The sequence below is a fragment of the Phalacrocorax aristotelis genome, chromosome 3, assembly GCF_949628215.1.
Source record: "Phalacrocorax aristotelis chromosome 3, bGulAri2.1, whole genome shotgun sequence".
Taxonomy (NCBI): domain Eukaryota; kingdom Metazoa; phylum Chordata; class Aves; order Suliformes; family Phalacrocoracidae; genus Phalacrocorax; species Phalacrocorax aristotelis.
In genome coordinates this window covers 50,403,685-50,429,101 of record NC_134278.1, presented here as the reverse complement: position 1 = coordinate 50,429,101, position 25,417 = coordinate 50,403,685, and the positions used below count along the sequence as shown (strand labels likewise).

The 25,417-nt window shown below is 41.5% G+C and overlaps 1 protein-coding gene across 1 annotated transcript in view; it reads left to right on the top strand.

Moving 5' to 3' along the window:
• SEC63 (SEC63 protein translocation regulator) overlaps positions 1 to 12,155 on the top strand; it is a 61,299-nt gene extending 49,144 nt beyond the window's left edge. The window contains exons 14-21 of the mRNA XM_075087403.1: positions 941 to 1,023; positions 2,701 to 2,760; positions 2,993 to 3,151; positions 3,881 to 4,039; positions 4,970 to 5,071; positions 10,143 to 10,241; positions 11,090 to 11,194; positions 11,734 to 12,155. Of these exons, the coding sequence (XP_074943504.1) occupies positions 941 to 1,023; positions 2,701 to 2,760; positions 2,993 to 3,151; positions 3,881 to 4,039; positions 4,970 to 5,071; positions 10,143 to 10,241; positions 11,090 to 11,194; positions 11,734 to 11,877 (911 nt within the window). The 3' untranslated portion in view covers positions 11,878 to 12,155. The remainder of the gene's footprint in view (positions 1 to 940; positions 1,024 to 2,700; positions 2,761 to 2,992; positions 3,152 to 3,880; positions 4,040 to 4,969; positions 5,072 to 10,142; positions 10,242 to 11,089; positions 11,195 to 11,733) is intronic.
• The last annotated feature ends 13,262 nt before the right edge of the window (positions 12,156 to 25,417 follow it).

Below are 25,417 nucleotides of genomic sequence, written 5' to 3'. Positions count from 1 at the left end.
TCTTGGTATTTCTAAATGTTGTTTGTGTGTTTTTTTTTTTAAAAACAAAAAAGGCTTTATCTTATTGTAGCACAGGATTGTACACAGTCCTGCTAATCTACTTAAAATTCAGTCTTGGAATACCTTCCCATATTTTGGCAAGCAACCCTTTTCTGCCTGTAGTCTTCATTTGTCACACAACTGTACTCAGACGTGGTGTGGAGGATAAAACAATGCAAGTGCCTCCCTATTTAGCTCAGTATTACCATTATGTAAAATATATCTGTAAAACTAGTGAATAGTAAAACTGCTTTCTCAGAGCAGGAATAAATAGAATTTCTACACTGGGATATAATTCTGTTCCTTCCCAACCTGGGACATTCTTCAGTTCATAGATTGGAGATATAAACTCCTCAGTGGCTTTCCTGTGGTTTTTATGTTTGATGTTTTAGTTAAAATAATCATTGCTGTTCTTTTATTTTCCTTTACCTTCTATTTAAAAAAAAATTAAATGCATGATTGTTAATGTGGAACTGAAATTGAGTTGTTAATCATATGAAAGTCAGGAGAATCAAAGTTATGATTCCCAGAACAAATATAACAGGGTCCCTTTGGTCATGTGTGGTATTTCATGTTTCTGAAGTTTTATGCTTTAATATATAGTGCACGATATTACAGAGTTATGGTTCCCACAGCAGCTATAACTTTGAATTTTTTAACTTTCATGCAATTAAAATTTCAAACTCGGTGTTGCTGTTTTATAGTTTGCTGAATTACCAGCCCTTATCCTGGTAGTATATTTGAGGTTATAAAAGACTTTATTAAATAATACTTTGAAATTACTTTTTGTTAAAAATTCTGGAACTTTTATGCTTTTATTTAGACGTAGCAGAAACAATGTGTCGTGGAGAAAAAAGGCTTTAAAGAAGTTAATAAATGTGTTGCTTTTCTTTTACACTAGTTTTGGATGATGAAGACAGCAACAATATTACAGTAGGTTCTCTTGTCACTGTTCTGGTCACACTGACAAGACAGACCATGGCAGTAAGTATTCTTAATACTTGTTCTTTCAGAGTAACTGCAAGTTTATGCTAATAAACGGGCATTTTTTCTTTGCAAGCTAACATAGTGTTTTGTAAATATAACTGTAAAATTAAGATTTGAAATTGAGAACTCGTGCTCTTAATCCTCCCTTATGTTTTTGTTTCTGAATGAGAAAATTTTCCTGGAATCAAACCAAAGTTCAGCCTGACCCACTGCAGTTGTCTAGGGAACAGTAAAAGAATATGGCAAGTGATACTGCCCTGAGGTTTGTAAATAACAGGAAAAGAGACATTCAGAAACTTAGTTCTTGAACTAGAATAAAGTATTCACTCAAGTCCTTAGGACAGTGTTTGATTTCACTTTATGTGGGCTCATAATGTTTCAGATCTCTTGGGTGTTTTAGACAGGTTTTTATGAAAGAAACTCAGTCCAACAGAACACAGGAAGTACATAATTTAACATCAAGGAGGTACACCAGTGCCACATGAAGGAAGTGGACTGCTGAATGGGTATCAGTGTGGCATAACCAAAATATTACTACACCCTAGTAGTTAAACTTCTGGCTTGTGCTTGTTTTTTAGCTTAAAATGTAGTAATGACCTTTGAACAAAAAACTTAATGCACAGAAAGCAAACAAACTTTTACGTAACAAAGCCTACAGTGTCAATTTTTGCATCTGTACTATTCAGATAATTGTCTTGGTAAACAAAGTCTGAATTAGCCTCTAAGGTAAGGCATACAAGTGTGAGTGTTACAGTTAAGGATCAGACTAGCCATTGAAGCCAGTTCATCAAGAAGCAGTCTGTACGTACAAGTATCGTGTTAGCGCTGTGGAATTTCAGCATGTATCACCTCGATAACTGAGGATGCAGTAGGTAGAAAGTAAAAGCACTGTATCACTCTGCTGGATCTTAAAAATGAAGGAAGCTGAAAATTGAGAGCATGTTGAACTATACATAGGAATTAATTAAAATGTCTGACAGCATATAGAAAACTCACTTAAGATGTTTTCTATGTGAACTCCACTAGGCAGTCTGGCATTGAGATACGTTACCTAAAAACTAGAGCTAGCCTTTTATACATGATGCTGGTTTTTTTGTGGTGGTATCTCATATTTGCCATCTTTATACAGGACAGCTCCCTATGACTGAATTTTTTTAAAAAATGGTATATAGTGTGTTTTGAAGAAAGAAATGCATGAGAAAATTCCATTTGCATAGAGATGTTCTAGTCTACATAATACTAACATTGTGTTTTGTCCTAACGTTTCATATTTCTGGTTTGATTTGTTGTCCTGTGTCCCTGAGTAGCAGTGCAGCTGTTGAAGTTTTTAATGCTCTGGCAACCAGAGCAGAATTTGCATTTTACTACGGCTTGCTTTTCTGATACAGGATTTCTATGCTTTATAAAACAAGTAGAGTCTTTGGACCAAGATGACATGTTGTTAGTAAATTTCTAATGCTAGTGATGGAAAAATCCTAGACCAAATGTTCAAAATAGTGTTTAATTTTGATCTGTTACTCCCCTGTTGTGTTTGTTACTGATAAAAGAATTTGCCATAATGAGTAAAACCTTAAGACCTGATTAAGATTATTTAGTTTAAGTTCAAATAAAAAATAATAAATTGCTTTTTGGTACAGAGAGGCATTAATAGTTTTCACATCTTTCTCTAACTAGGAAGTGTTTGAAAAGGAGCAGTCTATATGTGCAGCAGAGGAGCAACCAACAGAAGATGGGGTAAGTGAATAATGAATGTTCCTCTTGGTGGCTAAAGAGAACTTCCTTTCAGATCTTGAGTTGCCAACTGTGTGCTTCTCAAGCATTGCCACCCTGCCCTGAGAAATGCCTACTGAAGTGTCTCTTGAGCTATGCTTTCTAACTTTGGTTCTCAGCTTAAAATGCTCGAGGAACAGTGAATGCCTCAGATTCAATAAACAGAATAAATATTTTAAATATTGCTTTCTTACAGCAAGGAGATGTCAACAAAGTTAAGAGCAAAGGATGGCAGCAAAAGAATAAAGGAACCAAGAAAGCTTCAAAATCAAAGAAAAAGAAGCCATTGAAAAAGAAACCTGTACCACCTTCATTGCAGCCACCGAAACAGCAGAAGCAAAAACAAGCTAATGGGGTAGCTCATAGATTCACTGATATTTTAATATTTTGTTCAGCTTATCACTACTAATCTGATGGGGTTTTTTGTATCTGTTACATTTCATTCTATGCTTCTTGTAAAGTGTATCTCCTAAAGTAGCATTTTTTTCTTTGCATTTAAAAATTACTGGTAAAATAATCAGGGAATAACCACATTAATGTTTCCAGTGGCCTGCTTAAACTTGTGCCCTACTACTTTAGAAGTCTGGCTTCATAGTCCCTTCTTACAAATTCTTGTTATGCTGCCTTCTGGGAGGTGAATTGTTCTGTACCTTCTACTTCTCCTTTAAAGGAAAAAACTGAAATGAGACCTTCTGGTAAATTAAGTAGCTTCATTACCTTTATGCTCCCGCTGCATGGTGTTTTCTCCACCTCATGAGCTATGTTGTAGGTACTTTCTTATATTCTCTCTAATTTTCTTACGACTTTTTGAAATGTGACCCCAGAATTGAATACTCTTTTCTCCTATTTGTGCTGCGGGTGACATATAGAGAAGGAAAATTGCTCCCCCTGTTCCTCTTAGCACATGATCAGGTGAAAAGGATTAATCTTTGCTGTAGACATACTCTGTGACACAAGAAGAGCGTAGATCAAAATAGGAAATAAGGGCTATGACCTTAAAACTGGTGCTGTGAATGCTGCATGCTACAATAATGCAGACAAACTAAGAGGTGTTTGGTGGTTGGTTTTTTTTCTTTCCCATTAGGAAGTAGTTGCGAAGGAAGAGGAGGAGGAGGTCTCTGATAAAGGAAGTGAATCTGAAGAAGAAGAAACAAACAGGGACTCTCAAAGTGAAAAAGATGATGGAAGTGACAGAGACTCTGACAGAGAACAAGATGAGAAGCAAAACAAAGATGATGAAGCTGTAAGCCTTACTTTTTCTTGAAGGGTAATGTTGCCTCTGGGGTTGAGAGAAAATGCATTTTAATCCTCTAGCATCCCCTCAGGCTAGGCAACACTAGCATGGAGGAGTAATACCAATTTTCCGGAGGTTTTCAGCCCTCATTCCTGCGTAAGAGCTTTGTCATTGCAAGTCTGTTTCAGAGCAGTGAAGAGTCTTTGCAGCATAGGCAGAAAACTTAAAACTGACATGAGAAAAATAGCTGAACTTCAGGGAGAGATGGTAATGTTTCTTTCAGCTTAATTTGATTAGTAGCTCCTGCAGGTTTCGTGAGATAAACTCTGCTTTGAACTTTGTTCTTTACATGCAGTGGCTGTTGCATATTGCACAATGCATACTATAAGCGTGCAGTAGTTGAATGAACTTGTACATGTGCTTACTAAACTCCAGTAACTTAATCATTAAGTTAGTAATTTGAAATTGTAGTTGAGAATAAGGCATTGTGGTGGTAGACGATTTCTGCACCACAGGTCTTACAGTGGAAAACTGGAGAGTGACAGCTGGAAGTCATGTACAGGCTAAGAATAAGCTTCTAACGGGAAAAGAATTATCAAGCTTGTAATGAGGACTCTTACGGCTCAGGTAGTGAGCGTTTAGAGGCAGTGCTGTGAAGGTGAATTTTGAAGAACGTGTGTAAGCCCTGCAGAACTGTATTTTGGGTTTTTGGTGTTTTTAAATTTACATGAATGGTCTCTTTAGTTTTACTGTTGCTTGATTTTTTTTTTTCCTTTTAATCGTACTGTGTAACTTAATCTCTGTATGCCTTTCACTTTTATGTGTAGTGTAGCACAAGAACTTGTCACATGTATTATTTCCATGGGCTAAAATTTCTTTTTTTTTTTAAGTGCAAAAGATGCCCAGTGCACAGTAACTCTTTAAACTTGTCTTTGACAGGAGTGGCAAGAATTACAGCAAAGTATACAGAGAAAGGAACGAGCCCTTCTTGAAACGAAGTCAAAGATAACGCATCCTGTTTACAGTCTTTTTTTTCCTGAGGTCAGTAACAGAAAACATTACAGTTGTGTAACATGAGAATGAATATAATACTAATTAATTGCTCTTCTAATATTTTTACTGTAAAGACTGGGCTTTTGAGTCTAATACTTGAAGATTGCTAATCTTATTTTAAAGAAAAGTCTTAATTTATAAAATCCTCTTAAACTCCTTCAGATATTTTTCTAAAAACTTGTAATGTATTATTATTTCTATCCAGTTCCCAGAGACTTGCTAACTTGTTTAGAATTTAAGGTTCCTTTTTGATAGCAATAATGGTAAAGGTTTTTTTCTGCTCATCTGCTGCATATAGATAGGCTTCATTCTGAATCTTTCAGGTATATAAGGATCTAGTTGTGGTCCTTTTCCTTTTTTTGCTATGGATTGTGCAAGCACAGCAGTGGCTCTAATACAGAGTTGAGGGTAGAGTACTACTTGGTCTTTATCTAACTGCAAGCGCCTGTGAGCAGGGAAGGTCCTGACCCCTCCTGTGTTAACAGTAAAGACAGGAGAGTTTGGGGGTCATTTGGATCAGCAGATTGTTTTGGCGTGCTACTTGACTTCAAGTCTCAATGCAACAGCATGGTGGCGACGCAGCGTGCAGCTGTGGAGGATGGAGGGGGTTGACAAAGCTGTCTTTCTACCACAGCGTAGTCTGGAAGTGGCGGAAGCCAATTGTGGCGCAATCTTTCCTACAGAGTTTGAAAATACAAGATCAGGTGTGGATGGGTATCAGAGAAATGGATATATTTGAGAGCACTGACGCAGTATAGTAGATAGGCTGAGGTGTCTACTGCAGCCTTTGGTGGTGAAAGTATGCTCTGATACACCAGTTGTTATTATACCAGCAGCTAAGCACTCAATAGGTGTCTGAAAACTCATTACAGCAATGAAACCTTGGAAAAGACAGGATTTTTCAAAGCATGGGGTTTGTGTTCTGAGCAAGTAAGTTAGGTCTTTGGGAGGCAACCAGATTGCAACCAGGAGGAAGGAGTATTTGGCCACACTTTATTTCCAAGCCAGTGGTTCAGAGGGTTTTATTTGCTTCCCTGCTGTCTGACTAGGGAATTAATCCAGCATCTCTTCTCTCTCATCACACGCTATCTCCATTAATGGAGAGGCAAGATGCAAGACTTACGCTTCCTCCTGTGGTTTAAAGGAGACAAGTGAGACAGGAGAACAGGAAAACATGAGAAAAAAGGAAGATACTGTGTATATTTGCGCTCTTTTCAGTTCCCAAGGCTCTTTATGTCTATAAGCTGTATGGCTTGTTGCATGTGCAACACATACTCTGTTGTCCCCATGCTTGTGATCATACCGTTCCTGCTGTTTTTATGTGGTTCTGCCATCATTAGAAAGCAAAATGTGGGAAGCAAGACCTGTTGCTAAGGAGCCAGACAAGATACACAAATAAACCAAAGAAATTGTTTTCCTGAAGGCCTTAGCTGAGAGTTGTGTGGCCTCATGACATCTAGCTTTGTAATGGCTGATCTTAATGCTGTATTTTCCGGAGATCTTTGGTACCCTTCCAACTCTCAATACAGCTTCCAGCAGTACACCAGCATAACAGAAAAAGGTGTACTGGCATTCTGCTCCTCTGGCTGCCTTAGATCATGTCAAATATGCAGCAGACTCTTAATATCTTCTTGCTGCGAAGACAGCTGGCTTTGGTCATCAGTCTAAGCTCAAACAGTGAGTGTGTGCTATGCCCAGTGCCACGGGGATGCTAACAACTCGTATTTCTTTTTTACTGCACTTGAGGGCTCCATCGGAGACTTCGCTTATACTTTGTACGAAGCTTCTTAAGCTTCAACTGTGTGTAATCAAGCTGCTAATGGGTTTTGTGATAAAACCTAAATACAGTACTATGCTAAAAAAAAATAAATCAAGGGCTGAACTGAATACTTGAACTTGAAAGATATACACGTATTATCTCAAGGTACTGCAGTTGTAAATTTTCCAGCCTCTCTTCACTGATTTCCTGAAAGTTGAATGCAGCTGTACTTAGTGCTGTAGCTGCAGTTGGACCATGTTCAGATAGTTGATTTGCAATGTCTGAAGAACAAAATCCATTGTACTCTCCGAGTGGTTTTGTTTTTTTTTTTTGTCGGTGTAGAGTTTGTGTATTGTGGTCATGGCCAGTTCAGAGACGCAGAGTTAAGGATGAAATGCTGTAGTTGTGTGAATCTCTGTTTACAGATGTTTAAGTGTAACTGGGCCTAATATTGTTCTCACGAGGTAGCCTTAACACTGTTTATTGTAAGTTTTTGGGCAGTTGATTACTCTGCCAAAGATGCATCTTTAATCTGTGCAGGTTCCCGAATAATTATCTTCTGCATCCATGGATCCTGAAACTGCACAGATTGTAGTTTTGACATTTTTAGGTAGAAACTGGCCCTGGTGTTCCAATTTCATGAACATACTGGTTCTCTGGCATGCCAAACCTTGCACCCATCTGTTAAAGGGCATTTTGCCCGCTTGCCTGTTAGCTTGCCAGATTCTCACAGGCATAAACTTTAAATTCCACTCAATAAGAGAGAGGAAAACGACACTCCTGCACAGTTGTCCTTTCTATAAAAAAAAAAAAAAAGTAGTGGCCCTTTGGGGTCAGGAGCTTTACTTCCAAAGAGTTTATAGATTCCTTTGAGCGTTAGATCGGTGAATGTTTTTTGTTCTGGTATGTATTTTTCCCCCTTGGCTGTTCTTTTTACCAGTTTTTGTGAAAACCCAGTTGACAGTTTTGATCTTTGTTCTAAAAAAAAAGAAATAATATTCCTTGCCATTGAGAGTGATGGAAACATACACAATGTATAGTAAGTCAGCACAGTGTTTTGGTAATATCAAAAATAACATATTGATACAAGTGCAGATGCTTTTTATTATGGTCAGAGTCCTTACAGGCCCAAAATGGTGAGTAGCCATTTCTGTAATGGATCTAGCTTCTATAGTTCTTGTTCATCTGTCCTATTTATACTGTTTATCCTTCTATTCCTAGAGGCCCCTTGGCTAGGAAATAAACACTTCATAAGACTGCATAAGATGATTCTTTGCTACAGCTGTCAAGCAGATTGACAATATATTTATTGTTGAAACTTACAAATAAAATAACTTATGCCTCGTAATCACACGGGACGGTTTTTCGTAAAGAAAATCCCTTGGAAAAAAGGACTTCTTATAGTTCTACAAATTGTGGTTTTAAATAGTATATGAATAGGTTTTTGTCCTATTCTCAGTGCTTGTTGTTCTAAATATGTGAAGGAATGCTGTTGCTTTACTGCGGTGCAGTTGCTTTTACTTTTATACACTGTAAAATGGGCATTAACATATTGAGTTAATTTTACACTTCTCTGCCCTGGGACTCAACATGCTAATCAGGGTGTTTTGGTTGCTGGCGTGAGCGCCTTGCTGTTGTAAATCTATAGTTTGCTAGTTGAATATTTCAGTAAGACGATGATAATTATTACTAGCATTAACAATTATTCACTTCAAAAGAGAAAAGGAGTTTATTTAGCTTTTTTCAACCTGCATTATTTAAATTTCAGATCACCAGGCACTGGCTTCTGAAGTGTTAAAAAAAAAAAAAAAAGTCACACCAAAACTACTGAACTTTTGACTCTCTCAGTAGAGACAAATTCCTCAAATTCTACATATTGCCAGCATTTGCTTCCCACCTGTGGAATTTGGAAGGGGCTCAGTGGTGGTGTTAAAGTCCACTGTATAGTTTCATTCAGTCCTTCTAAAGCTGTTAAATTTAAAATGAAATCAAATAAAACAACTGCTTTCATGGAACACTGAAGCAACTACCTGATCATTGTTGGTGTAAATACATAAAAATTGGCCTCCTGGTTTGGAGCTTGACTTGTGACTGTCATAAAATGGCAGGGTTCCAGTCTGTTATAAACGTGATCAGTTACCAGACTGTCAGGGGTGGGTACAAATTCTTTTGAAGCATAGTTCAACAGTCTAAGATTGGGGTTCTCTAAAAGGTGTGGCTTTTCCCCCCCCTTTTTTTTCCCCCTATGGGTAAGATTATGCTGTTATGACTATTACCTATAAATATGAAGTAGTCTTTCCCCCCCTCACTTTCTTAAAGAGAAGACTTAAGGAAATGAAGGAACAGAAACTGTTTGCAGTACTAAACTAACTTCTTTGCAATACAAAGGTTTCAGCTTCTGTTAAAACGAAGTGGATTTTCCCTAAAATGTGTGTCAGAGGGTTAACCAAAAAGGAATAGTGGTTAAATGAAGAAGGTCTGTAGTCTTTTGAGTTTGAGAATGATTGTGTCGGTGCTGCTGAACTGCACCACAGTCTTAAAAATCTGACTCCAGTTGAGGGATAAACTATTTTTGTATGGTGTTGCTGTCTTTTATGAATGACTGCACTCATTTGGTTTGGGAATTCTGATTCAGTGCCTGCAGCGGCAAGACCTTTGAGACCCATAGCTATTTTGAAAGCTGTGTGTGATAGACAGCAGTTGTTGGGTATCCTTTACAAATATCAACATTACCTGCAGTTCACGCTTCCTCGAAGTGGAATCTCGGTATATCCAAATGCCAACTTTCAGCAGATTCCCACTTTTTGGAGGGGGCGAGAAGTGGGGCAAAGCATACTTTCCTGAAAAAGGTTGTTTACTGGGAAGAGTACTTTATCTGTCTTTGGCATACCTTGCTTTATGTGCTGACCTTTTCATCCAGGCTGGATTTCTGTTAAAGGACCTACGGTAGAATTATATTGTATGAAGTTGCTTGCTCAACCTCAGTAGACACAATTCTTCAGAACAGTTCCATGTCGCACATGGTACCTTAGGCTGAATATACAGAGTGAAGCCTTTGGAGACCAAGAGATACTTTTGTGATAACCTGTTTGCTTTCAATGTGCAGTATATACTATATATTTATTCATACGCACCCAAGAGTTTTAAAAAAAAAAAACCCACCAAACACAAACCACCTAATTTGTATTATAAGGAGCAGTGAATCATAATTACCTCTTATAAACTGTAGGGGCATCATTTTACATGACTTCAATAATGCTTTGGGTTTGTTGTGTTTGTTTTTTTTTTTTTTATGAAAAGGAAAAACAAGAATGGTGGTGGCTATATATTGCAGACCGGAAGGAGCAGATGCTAATATGTATGCCATATCATGTTTGTACACTAAAAGATAAAGAAGAGGTAAAGTATTTGAAGAATTTTCTTTTGGGGTATTACAAAACTTTACTGGAGTGTCTTATGGTATGCAAATAAATTTAGATTTTAAATTTTTCATGCTTATCTCTTAAGATGGAAAAAATGTTACTCTGATAAAAGTAAAGAGCCTTTTAAGTGTGAGAACTGGTAATGGAAAAAGAAAAAGTAATTTAACAAGACTTTAAAGTTTCTTTGCAGAATGGTTTTGTTTTTCCCTGATATCAAAAGCTGATGAAAATCAGTATTTGTACACAATGATCATTCTTAAAGTTAATCAAATGTGTGAGAAATACTAAGCATTCTTTTTCTGTAAAGCAGAGGCTGTGACAAATTAATTAGCCTCGGCTGATATGAACCTTTCTGAGACTGTAACCTTTGTCTGTGTTCTTTGCTTTTCTGAAAAATAGAGATTTGATGTATTTTGGTGTTTCAAACTAGATTTTATATTCAATTTCAAATAACAGTAGAGTTAAACTAATACTTTCATCAGATTAAATATTTTTGCCTGTTTGGGTTTTTGAGATTTAGGAAGCATACAACAGGGTGAAATTTTGTACTTAATGTAAATTTACTTGGTCTAATTCAGAAAAAAATGTGGCTCGATGGTTATTCAACTTTGATGGAAGGTACTGTGCTTGAGTATTCTGCCTCTTTCTGCGGCTATCTTATTATGTAGAGGCTTTCAGAGAAGTGTCACTTGTAAGAAACTAAAGCTTTTTTAAAAAAAGTGTTATTCTGTAGTAGTATTTATTGCTCATTAGAGTGCTCAGGTACTTGTTCTAACGTGTCATTTCAAAGCACTGAGAACTTACGGCGTGAATTCTGTTTTGTAGGTAGAGCTGAAGTTCCCAGCACCAGGCAAGCCTGGTAATTATCAGTACACAGTTTATTTAAGATCGGATTCGTATATGGGATTGGACCAGATTAAACCATTGAAGGTGATGTTTAATTGTTATATATTTACATTATGTTGCAAGCTGCTTCATATGGCAATTAAACCCCTCCCAAATCCTGTTACCTTTAAGAATTCAAGCTGTCCTGATTTTCACACAGTGTCAAGGAGGGACGGATAAGCAGTTTCTGCCTGATGCCAGTAGTGGCAATTTTATGATGGATTAAATGGGACTAAAGTTGGTGATGCTTTCCAGTGCCTGCGTATTTCAATACACATTTTCTCACATACGTTCAGTTTCTGCAGTATGGTTGGCTCTGGCTTTATACCTTGAGGTCTGCCATGCCATTTCCCTGCGCTTAGTCCTAGATACATCCAGTTAATGACAAAAATCTGGCATGCCTTATTTCTGGAAGCAGTTGTTGGTTTTGGTTTGGGTTTTGTTTTTTGGGTGTGGTTTTTTTTTTAAACTGTCAATTTAGTGGTGGTTTTCAGATTTGGGGTTTCTTCCCCCACACTGATGTGTATTGACTATAACCCTTTTTTCATGCCTTTCTTTTTTTCTTTTTCTTTGTCCAATTACAGCTGGAAGTTCATGAAGCAAAACCAGTGCCAGAAAATCATCCACAATGGGATACAGCAATAGAAGGTGATGAGGACCAGGAGGACAGCGAGGGCTTTGAAGACAGTTTTGAGGAGGAAGAGGAAGAGGATGATGATGATGATTAAACAATACTATTGATTGACTACAATATCTGCACACACTGCAAACTCTTGGTCTGACTGTGGAACTGTACAATAACCAAGAAACACAGTACAGAAGCTTTGAGAAGGCTGAATTTAATTTTTCTTTACCAATTAAGAGTGCATTATGTAACTTCTCAGTGGAGGTAAAACAAATCTGTTGCCATTGATACACCTTGGGATATGCTTATGGCTCATTATAGCCTTCAAGTGCAGGATGGTGCATTTGTTTCAATTGAAAATAAAAGCTTTTTTATTATAAATGTCCGAAAGTGTGGGCTATGTATTGTCTGATCAGTTTAGGGTCCAATTTAAATAAAAGGTACTATTAGCTAGGAGCAAACTTTAAATCAATTTTTCTGCATTAGGAATTTATTTTAGAAAATGTTTTGGTATATTTGACATTACAGATCTCTGTTGATTGAAACAACATCTGCTCAACTTTCAAACTTGATTGGTTCTGTGGTATTCATTAAATATTTTGCTGTGATACTGCTCACATCATTCATAGCTTTAAAAATCTGTTGAACTTGGTCATTATAAATTGGCATCATACCCATTGCCGCATTCCATATGTTCTGGAGGGCTGCTTTTTTAGGACTGTTGCCTTTTTATGCCCAAGATTATAATGGAAATCATAAACTTTCTTGACTCTGCCATAGCGTACTTATTAATGGCTTAAAACATTTTTAAGCCTTTATTTCATCAGATCACCAGAAGATCTGAGTCTTTTGATAAACAAAATGTCTGAAAGCAATTTTGGGACCACGTGTTGAGTAAGTTGGTGGCTTTTGTGTCCTACCTTTATAAAAGGTACATGCTGAAAGCCGAAGTATATTCTCGGAATCTACCGATGCCGTTGGAAACATTTTAAGGGTAAAATACAACATGCAAAGAGGGCATGTTTTGTATCAGTTTTCAATTCCCATCAATAAACTGGACAATTTGATGGCTGTTTGCGTTTGTAATAGTGTGCATCTCTTTGAGTTTTTTTTACCTCAGTCTCCTGCAGAGCTGTAAACAAGACAGTGATTATCCCTACTCCTGTTTTAAAAAACCAAACAAGTCTAATCAGAGAAATATATTCAGGGAGGAGAGGATCAGGGTTGTTAGAATATTGTATGACTTGACGAAAGCCATGGATGGATTCTTCCTTTTCTTCCTCTCAATAAAACAAATGAAAGTGATTAATTAAGAGTTGTATTTCTGTATTTCAGAAATACATGAGTGTTCTGCAAGTAGGAACAGATGTATTTCAGTTCCTATGTATTGAACTATGAAAATGCAATGGTGTAAAATGTGACGAATTGTTGTGCAGGAAAATTTCCATCCTATGAAAATTGCCCAGAGCCAGAATAGGTGCACACTAATTTGTTGTGACCTTGTTTATTAGAAAGGGTTGTCACTTTAAATGCAAATTTACATTGTTATATTCTTTGTAATTGCAATAGTTGCAAATAAAACTTGAAAATGTGCTAAATGAGATTATGGTATGTTTCAAAGTACTTCTGAAGTGCATCTCGTGCAGGAAAAACTCTTGTAAAGCATAACCAGTGTCAGGTGTTCAAACTCAAGAATGAAGACTAGGTTTAAATTAAATGGCTTGTACACTTGATGCCTTTTAACTCCAGTTTCTATTTGCAAAATACAGTAGAGGAATAACAATTTAAAAGCACTAGTTGCATCCCATGGACTTTCAAGCCAGTTATTGCACTGGTGAGAGAAATGCTTGAGGAAGAGTCACCAGATGCCTTATCAACTAGGCAAAATGAGTACTAAACTTATAATGTTCTGCCAAAACAATTCATAGTGAACTTCTGAGGTTGTTAAAAGCTGGGAAATTACTGTAGTTGGGAGACATGAGTGATAAGTGCATGGGGTGGTGGTCAGGGAGTGCTCTGACTACTGACCCCTAAATTTGCCTATTAAAAGTCAAGGTATGTACTTGCAAGGTGTCAATGCATTGAAGTGATTTTTAAAAAAGAAGAATCATGTCCCTGGCCTGAATGCTGAAGTATTTTTCTTCTTAAAGATTGAAGCTGACAGCTGGGATTACACTGAAAGTTTGCAAACCAAGGATAATTCTATTGAGCTAACAAAGGCTAAATCTAATGCTGCTTCAAATGTGGGTCTCCTGAATAGCCAAGGTAACTTAATAGAAGATGGGAGGAAAAGAATTACAGCGGTGTTGGGAATCTTTGTAATGTGAAGAAGGGATGTTGATACATTCTCTTCTAAAACTATCAGCTATATAGTTGAGCATCATTTTACAATGCCTTCCAAGACAGGTGCAAAAATGGGGCTGAGGAGGTATTCAGGAGCTTCACACAATTAAAAACACCAACTGCAGATGCACAGCTCTTACGAGTCTTACTGCGTTGGATTTTTGGTTGGTCTGTTTGTGTGGTGTGTCCATTAACCTGTTTTTATTAACAATTTGAATGACAGTTCAAAGGCTGACTAGCACTCTCTTGAGTAACAGTTACCAGGATGAGTAAAACTTTACAGGAAGAAGTAGCCTTTTACACTCACTGCTCTATATGCCTTGCTTTTTGATAGGGTTTAGGAATGAATTCAGCCAATTTTACACCAAATGGTTTTGAATCTCTGGACTAGTAACTGAAGAGTAAAAAAGTTCTAGAAATGACATCTGCTTTTCTGCTGCACCGCCTGTGCAGCAGTGGCCCAAGCATGATTTGGAAGCCGTCTAGTATCGTTTCAGTGTGAATAGACTTATATTTAGCCTTCTGCTGTCACGCTCCTTTTTGTAGCCTCTTGTTCTAGATCAGAGTAGGCACGTGCACAGCTGGATCATCCACTCAAGCAGAGGTGCTGCAAATACCTTCAGGGCTTGCTGAAGCTACTTCCAAGGGGAAAAAATTGGACTTGGCTTGAACAGGCGGGAGGGTGAAGCAGCGCAACTGGCCCTGCTCCTGGCCCAGCTTGTGTATTGATAGGGGGTGCGGTAACATGCAATTGGTAGATGCCAGTACCAGGAATTAGATTCAGGGTAGATAAACACCGCTTGTTAAAAATACAGGATAAATTTGAAGTAGAAAGATGTAGGTAAAAGGAACAAGTTATAAAAGTGGGGTTTTTTTGTTTGGTTGTTCTTTTGTTTAAAACTATTTCACCCTTCTGCCCCCCAAAAATGTTGACAGTGGTTGTTCAACATTAAAGGAAACGTCACTTTTTTCTAGTCTGATGCTGGGTGACTAGAAAGTTACACTTGAGTGAAAAAACTGATAAACCCTCTCTAAACTGCAAATGTCTTGTGAGTGGGAAAACCCTGAAGCTTTCGAGGAGGAGAAGGTGCCTTTTCAAAGGGCCGGCTGTAGTTCCAGCCCGCGCTCCAGCAGGGGGAGGCAGGGGCATGGATTTCTTCAGGAAACCGTGGGATTCTTCCAGGGGATACCTAGCGCGTTTCGAGCTGTTCTGGAGGACGAAGGCATAGATGGAGGTTTCTTTCTGCTCTTTCTTTTCTTTTAAACAAAGTCTACTGTTACATGTGCATTCTCCCTATTTTTATATCAGTTTATATGTGGGGTTCCTCCCCCCCCCCCCCCCCCCGCTGAGTCTTAGTTTAAAAACTGGTGAAGGAAACCCTTTTAAGATTAGAATTATTTAAATTATTATTATTATTTAAAAAAAAAACACCTGGCAGGGAAAGAAAGGCTTCCTTTTTTAGCAGGAATTGGGGTGTTAATGAGTCCATTTTGAGCCTTACATGTTGTTTTGTGTTAGTGTTTGGAGAAGTATTTTCATAAGGTGGACATCGTGAAGGTATCTCCAATTCAGCTGTATTTTAAGCTCTGCAAAGTGAGATACGTTAGGCGGTTCTACTGTGAGGATGTCTGTGCCTCGAAGAGCTGGTTTATGGGGTACCTGGGGTGCCCTGTGGGCAGCTGCCTGCACCTGCGGTGTGCTGTGGTCACTCGATTTTTACAGTCCCTGCAGAGACACATTTAAAAATGTCGCTGGTGGTATCATCTTTAAAATCTGTCAGGGTGATGGTGATCTCTTTTCTTAGGATTTGTTGAAGACTTGGTAGAGAACCCAAGTGCTGGATTAGAGGTTGAGCATGTGCTTAAACTCATTTCTGCTCCTGCAGGGTAAGCAGGTGCTTTGTTGGCTGTGCTGTGTTGGGGCCTGTTGGCTGTGCTAGTTGAGGAACAAATAGAAGAGAGAACTTTGGGTGACTCGTGTTCAATATTGAACTCTAGATGGGATATCAGATTTGTACACGCTGTACCTCTGGGTGATGTTCATGGCTTGCACTTCATTTCTTTCATGTCAATGTTTTGTTTTAAGATGCAATTGAGCCCACACAAATGCTATTTAGTTGGTAGAAATAGTTTTCTGTTGCAATAGTTTATCACTCAGCTAAATAACAGAACTGTTCTGGCAATGAAACCTATTCATAAATTAATTAACACAATAGATTGTAAAGCTAATAATAACATTCTTAAGCCAAACTGCGTACACTCTACCTAGAATTTAATTTCAAACGTGTGCTCAATCAGGAAACATTTTCAACCTTTCACTGTGTATAAGCATTCCGCATATATGCTGTAATAGTTAAATAGGGGAGACGTTACAGTTGCATTGCACGTGTGGAATTTAATAGCACAAGGGAGACTGCATGGACTACCTTGAGCAATTGTTTTTCGTTCATCCACCTTTACTTTAAAATTAGGTGTGAGTGCTTCCCTTTTTATGCAGGCAACATAGCTAGATGTTGCATTGCACAAAGCTGGAGGCATTCTGGGGATAAACCCTAGAAACCTGGACACCTTGTGTGTATCTCCTGCAGGGTAGTCCCTGAGCTGGGAGAGCCCTGATGCCCCCGGGGTATTCCTGGTCCCACATGGGTCAGTGATGATTACCCAGGCATTGCTTTTGGCTTTGCTTGAGCATGGTTTTTAAATGCTCCCAAAGCCAAGCTGGTATGAGGCCGCTTCTAACTTAAGGTGGCTGAAAATAAAATGCTGTTCTTGCTGTGAAAGGTTGTCCTGGCTTTTAGGTATGGTTTTGCATTACTGGAGTTGTTCACATGTATGCCACAGATACAGCATCTTTAATCTCCATACCATTATACCCAATCAACCCACCCTGCTCTCTCCAGTAGATACACACCCCAAATATATATAGGGATCAGAATGAGGCCATACTCACTAATACACCAGGTTGATGTTTCCTGCAGCTGGGAAATGGGATAGCAGCGACAGTGGGGACTTTACTTTCATACCTCCAAGCATCCACACTGAGATGCCTGGGTTTATTTGACAGCCATCCTCCCATCAAGGAGACCCTTCAGGAGAGTGGGAGCTGTAGAAGGCCAGTGGTGTATTGTTTATTGGGTGTTTTATTTTTTTTTCCTTCCTGGCACACAACCTTTTCACCATGCCCAGATCACTGCTATGGAATTTGTGCTTTCTAATGTATGCATGTGCAGTAAATTAAACTCGAATTGAATGACCAATTTCCTTACAGCTGAAGCTCCATTAATTACTATGTGTAAATCACATTAGCTGAGATTAGGTTATAATGGCTGTAAAATATACACAGTCCATGACAGGGTGGTGAGATTTGGAGGCCCAGGTGACAATCACTTTGGTCGCTTGAAATGAACAGATGAAATGCGGTAGTTCTTGCTTCATTTTGCACTGGGCATATGGTCTGTCTGAGCTGCCCAGCTGTGCAGGTCCCTCCAAATCAATTCAGATGCAGGAGAGCCTGTTGCTCTCTTGGTCCTGTGTACAGCACATGGGTGGCAGCTCCCCATTGTGAGATAATTTGGGCAACCTCTCTTAAGTCATTAGCTTCTCTTAAAAGTCATGGCAGAAGGCACTGCTGCCTACAGGTACTTCTTAAGTGATGAGGATTTACTCTTTGCAGTTAACTTCTCACATAAGGTTTTATCTTGGTTGTATCTTTTTATGGTTCCCTCCTGATGTAGATTTGTTAGGTGTATTTTATTCTTTTTTTTTTCCCCTCCTTCACTGCAATCAGGGCTGAGTAGTTCATTCAGATGACTAAAAGCTGCCCCATTATGTTTTACATTCAAATTCTCATTTTATATATAGTATGTACGCTAAAAGTTACTGGTGATTTAAAACATGGAGACTTCTATACACGGGCTCTTCATCTGTTGGCAAAAACTGTCTTTAAAACATCTGGCCCATCTCTCAGCAAGCTTATAAGACTCAGGGGCAATCAGGCAGGGTAGCTGGGGCTGGACCTCACAGTGAGGTGCAAGTGGCTCACGTCACCTGCTTGTCCTGCCAGAGACCCTCTGCCCCTGGGTCCTGGTGTCAGGGGTCAGACTGTTTTGGGCAAGTGAAGAACCTCTTCTACCATCGGTGTTTTTGCCTGGTGTCTGTGGAAGTCAGGATGATGGGCACCCACCACCTGAAGGGCTGTCACTTTTGGAAAGAGGGTGTTGGTGGAGGATGGCTGGGTGCTGCTGCTCCTCGTGCGTTTACTTTGTCCCCCCTGTGGTGACACCAGAGCTGGCTCTGCCAGGCACACAGCAGCAGGCAGGTTGCTGCATCGAGCACTCTGGCAGCAATGAGACAAGCCAAAGCACTTAAAGCAAGTTGGGTGGCGAGGCCAGGGAGACCATCTGCATGACAAGCTCAACAGAAGCAGAGGGCTTAAAAGAGAAATAATCGGGATGAAAGCAACTTAGCTTGTCCAGTCCATTGCCTCCTTGCAGCATCAATGCTGAAGCCAGCCCTGCCTGGTGTGTCTCTAATCTTTTCCTCCAAAAGGCTGTTGATGGAGATGCCCGTGAGATGTCACTGGGCTATTGGTGCCAGGCAGCAGCCGCAGGTCAGTGTGAGCTGCCCGCACGCTGCCTGGCCAGCCCTGCCCAGCTCCGCATCTTCCACACATGCTGCTAAAAGCCAATTTAAACAAAAACCAGAGCAATATTGTTCAAACCCCAGCATCTCTTAAAAGGGAAGCATGGCCCTCTCGGTCAAATGTGAGACGGGGAGACTCACAGGAATGACAGCAATTAATCACCACACTTCTTTGAATCTTTATATAAGTGCTCAGTGTTAAATATTACAATGGCACCAACACGGAGGCTGACACCAGCCTTTGTAATCCAGGTCTCTGTAGATGCGAGGTTGTAGGCAAGGCAATGATAAAATATTTCAGCTTGTTAGACACAGGCAAGGATTTTGGTATGCTCATCATGCCAGCCTCAAAAGTGATGGAAGTGTCAAAATAGCAGAGGAACGAAAATATAAGGAAAACCCTAAAATCAAGCCTATTATTTCAAAATTATCACCACTAAAATTAGATCAGTTATATTATAACCACAATATGATTTCTGAAGATTAGCATGTGAGCAATTAATCAGCTAGGTCAGATAACTACTGGGAAGCATGTTTTGAATCTGTTGATGTTTTTTTTCCCCCTTCTTTCTGTTGACAGCTATTCCACCACTGGAAAGAAAATTTGTCCTATTTCTGGCATAGAGCAGAGGCCACTTTTAAAGATTAAACCTCATTTCTAGGTCAACTAATTGCTCGCCTGCGACAGGGCTTGACAAGTCATTGCAGAGTTACATGAGGATGAAGGACAACAGAGCCTGTCCTGGAATTCTAGATTTCTCTAGGGCTAAACTAAAGTACTTCCACCAACACCAGTCAAATAAAATCCAGAAACAGATCATCCTCAGAATCTAAATGAATGATGAAACTTTGCTATATTTCTGATCTCTGCTAGTATTTTTTTTTTAAAGAAAAGTGGTTTACAGCCAAGAGCCGTAGCTGGTGTGTGTTTGTTAGAAAGGCAGACATGTGCGTAGGTGCCACAGCTACCTGTGTGGCTGCACAGCTGCATGTCACTCCAGCAGCAGGACAGCACTGCTCCAGGGCTCTACTCACAGGTATCGCACCCGTTGGCAGCACGCCGGGAGCTCCCTGTGTCTCTCGCAGCCATCACCAATCTCTGACATGTCTATGGAGAGGTGTCTGTGTATTGGCTCCAGCCTGGGGATATGCATGGTGTGCTCTGGGAAGAAACTGGCCTCTGCAACCAGTGTTGGACACGGCATTTTTGATATACTGAGAGAGGAGGGGCGCCTGTCCCATGTGCCCATCTGTCAGGTTTTTGAGAAGTGGAGTGCTGCATTTCTGTTTCTAAATCCATGCTTGTCACTGAAATACCATCTTTCACACAAGCTCCCCTTCCCTCCTCCAAGTTAAGAGCCGTGGCATTTGAGCCCTTGGATCACGATTACCATTCAACAGGTTCTAAACTGTGCCCAGGTTTGGCTGCCAGGGAGGGTCTGCCCCTCTCCATCGTACAAGCAGATGCTGTGTGGGGAAGTTTCTTGACTGAGTTTGTATGCAAACAACATACAGCTCCTGACTGCTGATGGCTATCCAACTCCTCAGCTAATTAAAATCTATAAACTACACTGGCATATGTAATTTAAAAAATAGCTATGCTATAGTATGACTATGCATGTGTAGTGACTAAAAATAGCCCTTGCCAAGAGAAAGAAGAGATAATTACAGTGAATTTGGATAGCGACTGATTTTATTTTTTCTATTGAATTAAGGAAAAGGAGTATGCAAACATATCTTTACTGCTCTTTTAGATACTGAGAAAAATGAAATCTACAGGTCCTGGACATTTGTATAACATTTTATTGTATGAAATTGCTATTAAAGGCTTTCTCTCTGAGGAGTTTTGCTTGGGGGTGGCAGCTGAGCCCACCCTGGCTAGAGAGATGCAGTGCTCCTCTCACAGGAGTCGGGAGATGGCACCATCGCACTTTGTCTTCTCTCTCTTTCTGGTGTGCGAGCAAGTGTGCAGTCTGGGGAGGAGAGGCTTTCTGTGTGACATGGCTGTGCAGTGGCTGCTGGGGCGGACCTGCGGTGGAGGCGTAGTTTTCTCCCTGCTGCAGTCATTAATGTTTGGAGACCAAAATTTTGGGACTGTACTCTTGGCTGGGCGTGGCTTTCTTGGCCTTCACCCCCTTCAGGTGTAACGTGCATTTGCCATTATGACCACCCCGCCTAGTACCTGCAGTGCTATTTCCCCCATGATTTCTGTACTAACATGCCCTCAGGAGTGCTGTATTTTTCAGGATGGAAATAACATCCACTTTCCTAGTGCCATAGCAGTTTTCCAAGCCAAAGGGAGGAGAGGGGGAAGCCAGGGAGGGTGCAATCCTGCCCTGGTCCAAGGAGGAAGGGCCCACACAAGGGCATGGTATGCACCATGGTGGATGCAGGGCGGGAGAAGACCCCTATTTGATAACTCCCTCTGCCAAAAAATGGCTTGCTGTTGCTTCTCTTTTAATCGCGTCCATGCAGCAAGCCCAGCAGCTCGGGCTTTGTGTCTGTAAGGCAGGGCCAGGCACGCAGGGAAGCAGAGCATGGGCATCTGCTGAATAGGAGCCAATTAACAAAATCCGGTGGTACCTTGCACAGGAACGGGGTTTGCTGGATGGGGTCTCCCGCTGCTGAGCAGGGAGCTGCCAGCAGCTGCTGGGCTGTAGCTGTTTAATTGGTTAGGCGCCTGGGGGGACCCTGGGATGGAAATGACTGTAAAAAAGCAGAGTAATCCAAGGAACAAAATCCCTCATCTGGAGGATTTTTTTTTGACTACTGCCCAGACCCAGTTATCTCTACTGCAGAAAGTTAGGCTATTTGAGCCAAGTTATTTGAGAAAGACGCTTGAAATAGGAAATGTTCAGATTGCTGGTTCTGTTTTCATTTCATTGACCTATTAATTGAATTTATTATTGTACTATGATATTATTCTTGTTAAAATAGATTCCTTTTATTTGTCAGATGATAACACTCTCCAGCTCATAATCCCTCACTATACAAAAGCCAAAACTTAGAGCTAAGATGCTGGTTCATCAACTCCTGGAAATTTCCTGGAATCAGAGGAAAACCCACTTAGGAAAGATACTCTTTTAGGATAAACCCTAACACTGATTAAACCATTTTGGTTTCCACAATGATAAAAGGATGCTTGAATTTTCCCTGTAAAAGCAGTATGCAAGTCTTTGGGATTCTGCAAGGTATGAGCTGCTGTAAAACACACACCCAAATTGCACCCAAGCTCCCTGCTCCATCCTGCGAGCATTGCTGCGAGGACAAGTACCTTTCATGCCATGCCCTGGGCTCTGGGCATGGGAGGGAAATGGGCTGCATCTGCCGCAAGGTCACCCCTGGGTCTGCCCCAGCTGGCCTGAGGGGAGCGTGGAGCTGGTTATGCCTGGTGGCAGTTACAGTAGCTGTGGGGTGGGGGTGGGAAACATACTGGCTGCATGAAAACCCTCTGTCTGTGTATTACTGTGATTCTTAGAAGAAAAAGCTAATGTTTCAGTGTGTTGCCTAACAAATAACAGTTCTGGTGTGTACTCAGCGAAGAGTTTCTAATTCAGCCTTTCATTGCCTTAACCCTTGTCAGGCACTTCTTATGTAATTAGCAGCAGAAAGTCATGCAAAAAACTAATCCTGACTCTTCCTTTGTCCTTCTGAGAAATGAGATGCAGTAATTGCCACCCATCTCAGCATTCCTGGAGCAAGCCCCTCTGCTCAGTGTCTGCTGAGTTAGTGCTGAATGAAGATGCTGGGCCATGCCGTGCCATAGCGGTGTGTCTGTTCTCCTGGGAAAAGCCGTCAGAGATACCGATTCAGGAGCCAGCAGGTCATCTGTCAGGTGTACAGCAATGCTTGCCAATACAGAGGCCAAGGCTGGCACCACGTCCCTGTGGGGCTGTCCCTCTGCTGCTTCTGCCCCTTCCACAGGAGGGTTTGCCAGGTTGCTGATGCCATGGGTGAAGCCTCCAGCTGCACCCAGGTGCTGAATGGCGAGGCTGTTACGCCACGGGCTGACATACACAAGATTGGAAGTGGGACCAGGGGCTGGAGGGGAGAGCAGGGCTCCTTCCCTGCACCCCATAGCTTTTCCTTCTGCCAGCACCAGAGTCACCTCTCTGAGGGATGCAGATGCTGCACCAGGGCAGCACCATGCATCAGGAGCAGGCACTGGCTATGCCTGGGCTGGCAGCCCAGCCGCTGCGGCTCTGCCCCAGCAGATCACTCTATGCTGGCTCTCAAGGGAGTCTCATTAGAAAATATTTGCAGACAAGCAAGTTAGTGTGTTACACCTCAGCTGGCATCGACGTGACCTCCTTGCACTGGGCCTGGAGGTACATCACTGTTTTAGCATCACTGCTGATGCTGGACAGACAGAGATGTTCCATGGCCAGTCACCTCAGTCATGTAAAGAAACACATAAAAAAATGACCACGGGTGTCAAGCACCTTAACCTAGGAGGGTGAATAAGGTTTCTTTGTTTCTTAGCTGCAGCAATTTGCTTTGGTGCTCCAGAGTTTTGGCTACAGCTTAATAAATCTTATTCTACCTGCCCACTTTGGGTGCAGGGCATTTTGCCCAGGCACTCAGCCTTTGGACTGTAGTCACTCTTGGTTTTTTGCTTGAAAGAAGCTCAAAGGGGAAGGGAGAAGGCACGATTTCAGCAGCTCAAAGGATTATTTCTTTTATCACTAAGGATGCCATGTGACTTTATTGCCTTCCCAAGCTCTTTAACACAGCAATAAACGAGCCGTTAAAATATTTTAAAATCAATAAATGTAATAAAGAACCAAGCAAATTACAAAGCCGCTCTTGATGTTTAGTGATTTGGGAAATAATCATGTCCTCAAGCGAGCAGTGAGTCAGGGTGGGGAGGTGTCTGGGTGACCTTGCAGGAGCTGCTGTGCTGGGGGATGGAGGAGGCAGAGCCGGTCTGGAGCCCATCCGGGGGGCAAAGGGGGCTGTGGGGCGGCCAGTGGGCAAGGGCTGGGCTGGGCTGGCTGGGGGTCTGAGCAGGATGGCAGCCCAGCCCTGCCACCCCTTGCCTGTCCAGGCTGCTGCCAGGCTTTTATTTGGGAGTTTCCCTCTGCCTCGGGCATGGCCTTAATTTTCAGCTCAGCCTCCTGAGCAAATCGCTGGCATGCATCAGTAAGCCTCCATGGCTTTACTCAAATTTAGCAATGTGCCTAAACGAAAGGTGACCTCCAGGGCTGGGCATGGCATGATTGGCAGGTGGTGTGGGGCCCCAGCAGCCTGGAGATTTCTTGCTTACCCAAGTGCTGCCATCCCACCTCGCCTCCTCCGCTGGGCAAGTGAGGAGCCCGGGTGTGAGCGGGGAGCGGTGGCAGCTAGGGCTGGATTCACAGCCCCTCTCACCACTGTTTTCAAAGGCTCATGCGTCTAAATGACTTCTCAGCAGCTGTCCTCCCTGGAGACCTGCTTGCTTGAAAGATGATACGGCTCTTGTAATTAAGGTAATTTTTTAAATTAATTCCCTTAGACCGGACCCCATCATAACTTAACCAACTGCATCTTAGCAAGCATGGGGGGGTTGAAGAGGATCGGGGCAAGTGTCAGGAGATTAATTCAGCATTCTGAAAGATTTATAGGTAAAAATCTTGTTAAACTGAAATGCCTAATAAAGAAAGATGCAGGAAAAAAATCACATACAGAACCTGGGCAGGCAGCTGCCCTGAAAGTCCTGCTGCTGCCGCTGCTGCCTTTTGTGCAGTGGTGACTGAGGGGGCGAATGTCACCCCTGCAGCCAGGTGTTTGCTAGTGGCAGAGCGAAGTTCCCCAAGCCCCCCCTCCCTGCCCTGCTCATCTTCTTCCCAAATAGCAGGTAGGGCTGAACACGCTTGGGCTGTTTCGGGATACTTAATTTTCTTTCTCACTTACCCTGAATGCTTTCTGATTTCATGGAAATATGAAGGTAATTGAATGTAATTGTTTAAAGAATTGAATTATTTAAATTATAGGGTAATGCTTGAAATAAAATGACAATCTGTGGGAGTTTATTAATGTTGGTGGTGGATGGAGAGCAGTGGAGTGCTGTGTGCCATCCTGCCTGGTGTGGGCTGCAGGGCTGGGCGTGCCAGGGAGCAAGCGGCCGGGACGGACAATGGTGCAAGGTCAGGATCTGGCATGCTCCTGCATGGGTGGCAACCTCTGGGATGCTTGTCCTTTGCCAGGACAGCCCAGGCCATGGCCAGGTTTGTCCTCGGTCCAGAATGGCCTGGGCAGTTCAGCAAGAGCTGGTGGGTGACAGAGATTACCCTGGGGATCAATGCTCTTCCCATACCCCTTTCCTGTATCCACGCAGATGGCGATGTCATCTGTGACCCCAACAAGTGTTGCTAGCAAAAGAGCAGCAGACAGCAGGGCAGGGCTTTGGTGTGGCTGCTGGTATTTCAGATGCGACTTCAGGTGGCCAAGGGTAAAATTAGGGTAAAATTTGTATCCATGGCACAGAAATACCTGGCTAGTCTGGAGGCAGGCAAGCAAAGGCCTTGCACCCAGGAGACTGGGTGAACTAGGGGAGAATTCAGCAATGAGAAACTCATGTCTGAACCCTGGGCACCGGGCTGCCTCCCAGCTGGTCATTAAACCATGGCCCTGCGTCCCTTGCCATGCCACCACCCGCCCCAAAAGCTTCACCCCCGCAT